At 41.9% G+C, this 12236-nt stretch overlaps 1 protein-coding gene across 8 annotated transcripts in view; it reads right to left on the minus strand.

Moving 5' to 3' along the window:
- esrrgb (estrogen-related receptor gamma b) overlaps positions 1-12236 on the minus strand; it is an 89801-nt gene that overhangs the window by 19680 nt on the left and 57885 nt on the right. For 7 of the 8 annotated variants that reach the window (XM_027284485.1, XM_027284482.1, XM_027284481.1 and 4 more), the window contains 2 exons: positions 8458-8873; positions 4744-4860 (listed from right to left, as the gene is read on the minus strand). In XM_027284485.1, the coding sequence (XP_027140286.1) occupies positions 4744-4860; positions 8458-8860 (520 nt within the window). In that variant the 5' untranslated portion in view covers positions 8861-8873. Of the gene's footprint in view, positions 1-4743; positions 4861-8457; positions 8874-9671; positions 9674-11304; positions 11319-12236 lie in introns of those variants that run through there. The other variant, XM_027284484.1, reaches the window with a different exon arrangement.

Genomic DNA, 12236 nt, shown 5'->3' on the forward strand with positions numbered 1-12236 from the left:
CTGCACCATGTTTATTCACTTTACACATCTTGCTTCAGCTGCTTCTTGCTAAAACTGTGTTGAGCTGCTTCACACACCTGAAGCCGCCAAAACCGGGCCTGGAGAACTTAAGTCAGCTGATTAGCGGCAGGTGTTACAGGGAGGAGGGGGTTTTTCCCTGCCCACCAATGGTGCTGGTCTATAATTGTAGCAGCTGGCACTTTATAATACAGGATGGCATGCTTAGAGCGGAGCTTAGAGGGTCCTTGTGGAAATATTAAGACACTTTTAGAACGACTGATCACATAAGTTCTCTTAACATCTTCTGCAGGGTGGGGCATTTCTTATTTCTTATGATGCTGCCGCACTGTAATAAGTAAAAAAAAAACAAAAAAACTTTGGGATGTCGTGAGGAAGTTTGTAATGTAATAAAGAATTTGTGAGGAAATATTTCTATGCTAATAGCGATAAGGCATGACATCTGCATTCATATTACACTATGTGATTATTCCTTTTCCATGACCAGCCCTCGGCCACTTGTGATCTTATTACATGAAGTAGGGCAAGCCGCTGTCCCCCACTGATTCCATGATCAAAGCCCCCACCCCGCCCCCAAGAGGTCACACCACGGCACTATGCCACGATTAAACGTCCTTTTCTCTTTTAATTGAATGCCATTACTTTCAGAGGATCACCTACTGTGCCACACGTCGCCGTGGCTGTGATGCCGTGTCTCAAGAGCGGCAGGCGGTGGAGGCTACGGCGTCAAATTCCCCCTCTTTCTCTCTCACGCGCACACAAATCGACTGTCCACAACAACGACTCAGCTCGGCCTGCCACAGAAAACACCCCGCCGTTTTTTTCCTCTAAGCACACGCTAATAGTTTCAGCTTTATTTCTGAAGCAATGCTGTTTTTTTTTTCTGGCTGAAAGTCAACGCCTCTGTGTGAGATATTCAGGCCGGGATGAAGACATCAAGAGCGTGCGCGTGTATAAATAGTGCTGTTATGGCAATACAATGGATGACCCTTCTTTCTGAGATGAACAAACACAGTTACGTCAGTACATAGTGAAGCTGTAGTGGAAGTGAACCAGGAGCCTGACATACAATCTTGTGTTACCAGCACAGATTGCAGTCGACTGCTGCTGGCTTCTATTATGAGACGTGTTTGGTGCTGGCAGAACACAACAAAACTGTATGACCAAGGTTTTATTTTAGGAAATTTATGACTGTTGTGTCTCTAAGTGGATCCTATAAACAAATCCTGCTTTTTATGTTAGGATATATATCATACAATCAGTGCGGATGGCAGTGGGCTGAACTCCAGAACCTAACCTGCTGCAATTTGTCTCTAAACTGGGATACAACGTTATTCTTAGTGAGTCTCTGGTCCTAACTTTGTCATCAGAGCTCAAATGATGTCCTATTAAATAAGTATTAAACACAGACACCGCTATAAAGCTACTATTTCTCAACTAAATTAAGTGTTGCTATGGTGGATCTAAAGCAAGGTCTGCCTCTGTGGGTCCCCCTCAGACAAAATCAAGACAACCGTGCCTCATTCTGGCATTCTGAGCCTCAGTAATGACAAAAATAATATATTTATATAGATTTGATTTTGTCACACCTATTTATTTATTTCTTTTTTCTTACTTCTATTGGTATTTGGTAATCATACTTTAACTGTTGGAAATAAACTTTCCATATTGCTTTGGGAGATGTAAACACAAGTATAAGAGGAATTTTATATTTTTTACATTTTTCATTTACGTATTTATTTTTTATTAGAAGTAAACTAAGTACCCATGGATGTACAGCCAGCTCTCACTGCATTACCTCGACACTGAAGAAAACGTAACAAACGTGATCATTCTCAGGCAAGTTCTGGAGTGTCTGGAGTTCAGATTTATGGATATGATTTCCTTGGAGCGTGTAAGTCACACTAAATGTAAAAATGTGTGTAACATTTTTTCATGCTCTGATTTGACCGCGTTATGACTCCAAGAAGGAGCACAATTTTCCGACACTAAATGTGTTGCTAAGAGTTTTAAAGTACCTCCATAAGCTGTGTGTCACAGACACTGCTGACAATCGGGTCACAATAACGTCCACACCGTAATAACCAACTTCCTGTTGTCCTTTCAGTATCTTTGCCTCATGTACAGTCTGAACACCCCTGATCTAAAGTAACTCTATGAAAAGAATATGTGCCATTGAAAAACATGACCTGAAATTCAACAAATAAATGACACATTGGCTTGCTTGCACATGACACTGGGAATGCAACGATTTTAGATTTTAGTGGTGTGAATATAGTCTGAGGAAAAATTCAAGGTTAATGTTTGTAATGCATTAATTTATTTCACAACACTATAGGTGTAGATATTATCACATAATATCAATATGTGCATATATCACACGATCATTTTTCTACTTGAGAAAACTGAGAACATCTTTTATGCAGATGTTGTGACCTTGACGGGATCACCGGCCGTTTTGGCGAGCGTTAAATTTATTTAATGGTGCAATGCTCTTTTTTTTTTTGCTTTGTTACTGTTGATTTTGTGGCACTGAAAGACTCTTAACACCACCGCTACTTTGTTGATTGTAAGTGACAGAAACACTCGGTGTAGCTGACGCTTTACGGTTACAACACGTGATGTTTTAAACTGAGGTTAATAGTGAAATCGTTGCACCCCTTCTCGACAAAGCCACTAGTGTTAAGGGTTATACTGTCACAATACCGTGCATAATTTATGCAAGAAAAATAGCTTTTGTGTATAAAATATCAGTGCACACTAAATATTAACATGGACATAGTGATGTTAGTGACAAATGTTGGCAGTACCCCAGTTCAAATAGAAAATTAATTTTGTTACTTCACGTGCCATCTTTGATTTCATATAATGAATTTGAAGTTTTTTAATTCATTTTTATCTTTTTAAATCGTATCACTGCCATCTGTGGTGTTACAAACTAAATATAAGAAATATGCTCCGAAGGACTTATAGAAAATTCATCAAATGGCTAAATTTGATATATTTGGTGACACAGACAAAACAGAAATTGTATTAAAAATGGGTTATAATTTCATCAGGCTTCTGGTTGCATAAAAGGGAGCCAATTGCCTACTGTACAGTCTCAATTCAGCACTAGGTATTATAATACTCCCTACAAAAGCATAACTCAGGGTGGAATAGTTCTTCTAGCTAAACACACAAATGCAAAATAACAAACAAACAAAAAGAAGCCCTCTTTCCTTGGAAAAAAGAAGGAAAAAAGAAAAAGAAAAATCTATCGGCTAGATTTTCCCTCTGTACTCCCAAAGGTCTCGCAGTGGAGGAGAAACAACACATGCAGGAAGTGAGGTGGGATGTTCGGAAAGCATTTAGTGGATCAATATGCCAGGCAAGAGAGGGGAAGGGAGGCAGACAGACAGAGAGGGTGAGAGAGAGAGGGGGTGAGGGAGAGAGACACCCAGAGCCCAGGGGAGAGGGAAGTCTTGAGGGAACAGCCTGTGCTTTTCAAGAGTACTGTTACACTTCTCAGTCAGTCTTGGTAGGAACATCCAACTCAGCAGCTTTTTCCACCCGTCTGAGTTAAACACGCGGCAGCGTGAGGAGCGGTAAGTGAGGCTTGTGGGTGATGTCACTGGTGTCTCCCCGAGGCCACGGTCGGCTTTAATATCTGATCACTGACCAGTCTGTGAGACTGTTAAACTGTATTAGATTCCCTGGCATGAGACAACTGTCTAGGCTTCAAATTTTGATCCTTACTCAAGATAGAGATAGAGCCTTTCCTTCTTCATTACAATACACAGTGTCACCCTGAACACCTGGCTTTTATTTCTTAAAACCTTTTTTTTATTTCGAAATATACATTTTTTTGGCCTTTCAAGCTTTATTTTGATAGAAACAGCTGAAGAGCGACAGGAAATGCAGGCAGAGACGGGAAAGAACCACAGGTCGGATTTGAACCCTGGGCCTCTGCAGCAAGGACTGAGCCTTCGCACATGGGGCGGTGGCTCTACCAACCGAGCTAAACACCGCCCCTTTATTAAAACCTTTTATTCTAAACTCACTATGAGCTAAATACAGATATTTTAAACTAACCACTTAACAGGTTTAAAAATGTTTAATCACACAAGTCCCACACAACAGCTTAATTATTTAAATTAGAATAAAACACACAAGCAAGAAGAATGAGAACAACAATATTCAACAATATTTTTTTTGCCTTTTTCAATGTTGGTTTTATGTTAATGTTCTTTAATTCATTATTTTCTTGAATTGTTGAGACCAATGAGCCCTGTTTAAAACCCATTAAAGCTAACAATTGTGGTACAAAACTCCAAGATCTGATTTCTTTGCATTTTTTAAAATCCATATTAAGACCTGGAGACTGAATCATTGGGATGTTGTTTGTTTTAACTGATGTTGATGAATTTATGGCTTTTACCGTAGATCTTTTGCGCCGCTCTGTGTCTTGTATCTGTTTTTAATTTGACTTGTTCTTAATCTGTCTTGGCCAGGACTCTAACTTTAATCTAAATGGAACTTTTCCTGGTCAAATAAAGAAATATATATATATTTATTATCAATAAATGTACCATGTATAAATGTATGAAAAATGCTTCTCAGTTTCACATTTAAAAAGCTGGAACCAGATCGTTCTTGCCAACATTCACATGGTTGCTAAAACATTTTTAAAGATGGACAAATCAAGTATCTGAGTGACTCTTTCAGACCAGATAATAAACTTACCCTCTTTCAGCATGCCAACTTTAAGACATTTCATGAAGCGGCAGGCCTGGCACGACTTGCGTCTCCTCTTGGTGATCTCACATTCATTGGTGGCCGGACAGCTGTATTCAATATTCCCTAAAGAAGATTTAAAAAAAACAAAAAAACATGTTGTCATTAATTCTGTGAGGACAAAAGGTGCACATCAGTAATTAGGAGCAATTAGCTTTAAGAAGCATAAAGAGACTAAATCAGAAACGGTCAACAACAGGAATAGAAAGCCAGTGAAAGAGACAACACGCATGTGCGCGCGCACACACACACACACACACACACACACACACACACACACACACACACACACACACACACGCACACACACACACACACCTGTCCCAAGGTGACCCCGTGTGACTCTCCTGAAGGAGAGGAGGGTTTAGTGGCATTTTGATGGGACATGTAAAAAGCACCTCCCCGCCCTAGAGTCCCACCCCCATTTTGATTCACAGATAAATTAGCTTCATTAAAGCAGTGCGTCCTTTCTGCAAACGCTCACCGCGACCCCTTTCCAGCCCATCCTTCTTCACCTAAAGGATGATGGGAGAGCTGCCCTCCCTCAACAACACAAGGGCTAAGAGATGGACGCACAGCCGAGAGCACTGCATAATGTTCTCCAGTAAAGACCAAGAGCTGCTGTTAGACACGCCAATCTAAGGCTCCCATATCATGTAGCAAAGCTCAATGTATTATTCAAGTCCGTCTCGGCGGTTTGTTGGCTCACTATGGAAATATTTCCTATGCAATTTAATCACTCTGGTCCAAAAAAAGCCAGAAATGCAGACATATTGAATCTGCTGCTATGTAACCGCTGTCTGTTTTTCTCACCAAGTTCCGGTTAACATTTTTTATTTTGGGGGGGGTGGGGATCATTACGCGGTCACTTCAAAAGCTGACACGACCCCAAGAATCCAATGACAAATCCTCTTTCCCAAGTATCCAAATCCCTTGATTGAATGTTTAAACAATGTCCCGTAAGTCCAGAGATGTATTAATGGTACCTAAAAACAGCAAACCAGGTGTTGTCTGTTGCAGATCTGCCAGAGCCGCCCTCCACCAACACACACACACACACACACACACACAATCCCCTGTTGGTCAAGGAGAAGGTGCCAACATTTGTCAGGATCCCTGGCATAGATGGTGCCAGCAGGGTCACATGCACAGTGAGGGGCCCGGGGCACCATGCCAGGATGTTGGCAGCGGCTGCTGCTGGTTTCAGGATAAAGTCTTTTAAACTGAGCGGAGTTAGAAGGAAAATACAGCGCAGTGCAGTTCTCATGAGTAGAGACGCATGCTATGTACCGAGTTTATACTGCAAACTAACTGTATACTGCATGTGCTATATACTAATTCTGATATTAAACTGTTTATACAGTAAAATACAACAATTGGTTGGTTTCTGTTTGCATTTTGCAGCACACTGTGAGGAAGTGATGGACATCAACCATACAGTGTAACGCATCGCATTTTACCGTCGTACAACAGTCCTGTACACCTGTCAGTGAAACGATGACGATCCATAAGTGCCTGGAATCTCAATTTACTGCTAACTGCAGAGAAAAATACAGCGTGTCTGAGAGAGGAGAGCGAACGCAGGAGTGTCTTTTAGTACTCATGCTGACTTTTTTTTTTTTAAGTAAACTTATTTTTTTCTCGCTTACCTTTTCTTTTATTTATGAACGTATTGTGTAATCATTTAAAAAAATAATACAAATTCAGGGCATATATATATATATATAATCTATATATAATGCAGAGGATTTTCATCAGTTTAGAAAAGGTCACATTCACTGTTATTAAAGGAAACATTTTATACCTGAATGGATCAAAAATAACCTGTGTGCTCATGATTGTGTGTGTGTGTGTGTGTGTGTGTGTGTGTGAGGGGAGGGGGTTGCATTAGGGGTCCACAATAGTCTTAAATTGCCTACCTCTAAAAGCTCACTGTCGGCATACCCTCTTAGTTAATCAGGTCTTGTGTCCACCTTTATTTCTCAAAGGACATTTCAACCACTCTAATATCCTTCCTTAACCTCTCTTATTTTCCCTCTAAATTTTGATATATTGTTATGCCATGCTATTATCCACGTGCTCATCTCCACTCAAGTCGGACCTCTCCTTGTCCTCCTCGTTTACTGAGGCCGGGACCCCCCTTCCTGATTACCATTCCATTAAAGCGGCTTCTCCTTTCAGAGAATGACCACGTCCCCTGTCCCTCTGCCTTATATTTGGAGGACTCCTCAGTGTCTCTCTCTCTCTCTCCCCTTCCTCTGTTATTGCCCCCGATAACACGTGCCTGAGCTTCTAATTGGCCCCTATCTCCCCCCCCTCTCCCCTTGGGTGTGAGCTGGAGGGGCCCGGGGGCAAAGAACAGATCCACACCTCCCACCCTCCTTTCTCCACTTTCTCCCAATGAAATGCCTGGTTCTTAATTACAGTCACCCAACACTGATTGTTATTGACTGAAACTCCCGCGGCTCAGGACGAATGACGGACAGATTAGGTTCATTATGGGCCTGTCCTCCACGAAGGAGAGCGAGCGGAGGAAAAAGAAGAAGAAGAGGGGGGGATCTGTGCAAGATGACACAAAGTCACACATGAGCACTATTTACAGTCCTTCCCTGTTGCTGGTCAGATTGAGACACGTGTGGCCTTTAAATGATCAATAACTGAACATAAACTGGTAAAATTAGATTGAAACAATAGTTTGATTTTTTTTTTATTTAAGCTATCTGATTGTCGGCCTTTCATAAACGTCTGCTTGGCAGCAATATTAATAAGAAGACATTAATTTCTGTTTCAGCAAAAGTACATACTGCTGAGTTTATCAAGAATATTTAAGCAGCAGCAGAAACACTGTTAGAGTTGAAAACATATCCCTATCATTTAAGTCACTATTTTGTACTTCCAGAAGAGCAGAAACAGGAAGATATAATACCTGTTAAGTGTGTTGGGCTACAGGGAAGCACAAAAAGTGATTACAGAGAGCGTCAGAGAGCTTTACCCTGAAGACCAAGTGAACTAACCATGGTTTTTATAAAATAAAATAAAATTAAAAGAGCGTTCCAGAGGGGTTTGTACAGACAACATTTTCTTTTTTCAAATTGACCTGCCTCGATGTGGCCAAGGCCTCACTAACCTGCTGTCTAACTCCAGGTCTACAGATATAAATCCTGCAGATAAAAATTCAAAATTCTGCATATTCCGCATAGTCTCTGTCCAAGTCATTATTCTGGAACAGCTCCCACACATGGCAGAGTCGATGCCAGACGTATGATTCACATGCAAACACATCAAAACATCACAACCCAGAGCAGATTTACAATCTGGGCCTAATGCCTGCTGTAGATTCTTGTAATCACTACCTTGTAATAGTCCCATAAGTGCAGAAGGTCGGATACCAGCGCACACGGAGCACAAGACAACGACTCCTCATCAGGTCAATATGCTTTCCTGGCAATCACAACTGTCATGGTAAAGCTAATGAAAAGTATTTGGAACCATCATGGAAATAATAGCACGTTTGTATGTACACTTGGATTCTTTGCAGCATATTCAACTGCCTGGCAAATTACAACTGGGAAAAATATTATTCTCAGGTGTAACTGGAAGCGTACGGATTCTAGAGATCAACTAAGATGAGCCAGTAAAAGAAGAAGAAGAAGTGTGAAATACCTTGTATCGTCCTTTTGAAAAAGGCTTTGCAGGCCTCACAGGAGGCCACCCCATAGTGGTACCCTGAGGCAATGTCGCCACACACCAGGCACAGCCTCTTGGGAATGGCATTGAGCATGTACTCGCACTTGATTGGCGAGTCGTCCGCCACGACGCCAGAGCACTCCTCGTAGCGACGTAGGCAGGCGGCACCACCGCCGAGCATGCCTGGGTTGAACATTGGCGGGGAGTCGAGGGTGTGTGAGTGTCTACTGCTGCCGTTAATGTAGCCGCCGCTGGCGTCAGAGTTGCCGCTGGGACTGTGGTGGCTGCCGGTGTCTACTAGCGAGGAGGACGGACTGGAAGGCTCGGTTTTGACATAAGACCCACAGCTCGAGGTTAGGTGCCGGTCCTCAGAGGGCATTCTGGTTAGCAACCTGGATAAAACACACACAGGACGAAAACTGCAGTTAGCTTTGGTGCTGAACGTACAGTAAATATAATAAAAACTACTGAGCTGCTGTAAGATTTAAAAGTGAGAAATCTGGTAATCAAACAGAGTATTTGACAATTTACAAAGGAAACATCGCAAATGCAAATAAGAGCTGATTTTCTAGAGACACAAAGAACCTTACATGAGCGTAAATACACATCAGAAGACTGCAGTATGAAGGAAATTATCACCACTAAAACGCCTGACAAGATGTACCGAGCGTTGCTTTCCTCCATCATCGCCCGATCACTCTGCAAGAGATTCATCAGCTGTGATGGAGCGCGCCGGGTTCATCTGAGTTTGATAGATTATGTTACAGACACAACCATTTATGTGTTGGAATGCCAGGTGATATACTACAGTAGCTTATTTCCTTCAGGCAAAATGGTAACTAACGACCATGTCAACAGATGCTCCATACATCTTGCAAACAATGCCCACAATTGGTCGGCTGCCAGAAGTAAATGAATGAATGAATGAAACTTCAGAAGGCTGTTAATGGATGGAGAGAGGTGTTACACTCAGCATATGGAGGATCATGGGTAATACATGACCCAATCAATAGTACCGGTTAGTTTGCCAAAGGACGGTGCCGGGTTACGGTGGACTTCGGTGTGCGTTTGGAGAGGCTGAGATAAAGATGCTGACCTGGGGTTAAGTTCCCCATTCCCAAATTTAATTTTATATTTTTTTTATATATTATAAATTTGGGAAAAGACAGAGTTACGGGGAAATGTTACACATCTCTTTAACGTCTTCATGAGGGATCCCACCTCTGTAGCTCTTGTTATTAAATGGCTATTTGGCAGTTTCTCTTTATCCGAATCGAGGAGCTAAAATCATTCGTTGTCAGGCTTTTGAGGCAAATCTGTGATTTTGAGCTCGAGATAAATAAAATCGACTAGACTTGAATTTTTACTTGACTTAGATGGAAAGCATCTATCTCAGTTGCCAGATAATTACCAAGTATAATCAGACGCGATCATAAATAAAAGTTTCCTGGCACCGCTGTATGTGCTGCTTAAAAACTTGAGTTGTCTTTTTCATGGCAGATTTTTATTTGTAGAGCTTAAAGAGGATACAAAGTTATTTATTTGCAATGTAAAGTTTTATGTAAGAAGTTATGTACTTTATTTAAAAATGTGGCCTGACACAATAAATAACCACTACTCCTGCTGCTTGCTGAACACCAGTATAAAGCCTCTGTATGTTGTTGTGCTGTGTCGCTTCAGTAATACCCGCTCAAACAAAGCATGAAATGAGTCCCGGGTCTGAGTTAGAACTGCTGGCTCTGTCTGTCAGAGTCGGTGCTGATCTTACAGCCGTACATGCTTGTGGGTTTTAAATATTGGGTGAGAACAGTGGAAAGTCATGTTAAGAATGTCTGAAACTAACAGGAAGTTAATGCTGACCAGATTCCTCTGAACTTTTCGCTGCCTTCTGGGGGGGCTGCCCCTGCTGTTTTCGAATTTGGTGTTGTGGTTAGGAATGTATTTTCCCTCCGCTGCCTCTTTGCATAAGTGTTTATATAAAGCCATGAAGTCATCAGGGCTCGACAACATGAAACCTCCCTTTTAACTGCGAACGGGTAGCGAGTGGAGGGAGGAGGAGGAGATAGCCTCCTACCCCTGGGCCCAGATCAGATCTATTGATCCTCTGCTTCCTTCCTGTTCCAGATGAGGCAAGAAAAAATAAACCCTCCTCTTACGGGTCCCAGACATTCCTTATGCATTTTTAATCAGTCAGGACTGTTAACATAGTGCGAGATGGAGCGATACAACATTATGTTAAGTCTTCATTGTGTGGCTGTTGCGGTTTATAAAACATTCACAAGGTTCATGTTAAATCTTGTTAGCAATCAGCATGCACCTATAGTCAATTGGAAAGTATATTTTCTCCCATCTGAGGGAATTGGAGAGAGCGGCGTGGTAACAGTTAATACATCATCGCAGCCAGATAGGGGGATTCCCTAAGGAATAGTACATTGTGGCATATGTAAAAAGTAGTTCATTCCACACTTAGCACACAGTAACGCTGGGGAGATGTTTTTTTGTTAGGTTTAATGGAAATTTCTAATGGGTCCTTTCAAATCTGTCGAAATGAAATAATGGCACGAGCCACCAATTCGCGCAGACAGAAATAGCTTCATAGTTTCATAATTTGGTTTCCCCCTCTTATTATAAAGAGACAGAGTTTTCTAAGCGCAGCCTGACTCTCCTCAACCTGCCCCGCTTCCCTAGGCAACACACACACACACACACACACACACACACACAAAGTGAAACACGCACAAACGCATTGCACCTAATATCTAATGGGGTAGTGTTTGCTCCGCCGCGCAGAAAAATGGTACAAACTGAGCAGACAAGCAAGACTCATCAGACAGACGTGAAGGTCACCTGCCTTCTCTACTCTGCTGTTTCTTACAGGCCCAGACGGTCTCACAATGGACACCTCGGAGCAGCAGCCACACAGGTTTCACTCTGCTCACCACACCGAAAGAAACAAAGTGTGTAGACACGACCGTCCAAAATTTTTTTAACACGACCGACCTGACCTGCCGTACACACTCGGTGACCAGTTTTTGTTTAAAAAAAAAAAAAAATCATTTTTATTTATTTTATTTTGGAGCCAAAGTGTGACGAGTGTGAAAATGTCCCACCAGAGCAGCTTAAAATCTCACATGTTTCTGTGTGCGTGCGTGCATGCGTACGTGTGTGTGTGTGTGTATTTTGGCATGCCTCCTAATGCTGGCAGTGTTGCAGATCCCCTGCTTCCCTACATAAATCCTGAATCCATCCACCTCTTCTCCAAACCATGAAATATGTTTTCCAGCCTCCAAAATTCTGCACAATAATTTTTTTACCAGCAGTCAACCCCCCCAAAGAAACCCCTTATATTATACGTATTCAAAACAGTTCTGCACAATGACCTCATCCTCGATGTGAGAAGGGTTAAAAATCTGATTCTCCATATTTTACTATCTATTTTCCCACTGAGGGGAAATATTATTGTTAAGCTTGGGTTAAGCTTGTAGCAAGGAACACAGCGTAAATCATGGTGCTGAACACACAGTTGAACATGGAAGCGCAGAAGGACAGAGGCAAGGAGCCATGCATGAAATTAGTTCATTAATCTTTCTATGATAGGCTGTCCTTGTTTGGGGCAAACTCTATCAGCTTTAAACTGAGTGCCCCTTCCTGCCTGACACATAGATTACGCTGTTAGTCCGCGGCCGAGGTGTCTGGGAAATGAATGGTCATGCGAACGGGAAAATGGGATACCGTGTGTCGCCCAAGTGTTAAGT

Source organism: Larimichthys crocea, chromosome XI, assembly GCF_000972845.2.
Source record: "Larimichthys crocea isolate SSNF chromosome XI, L_crocea_2.0, whole genome shotgun sequence".
Taxonomy (NCBI): Eukaryota; Metazoa; Chordata; class Actinopteri; family Sciaenidae; genus Larimichthys; species Larimichthys crocea.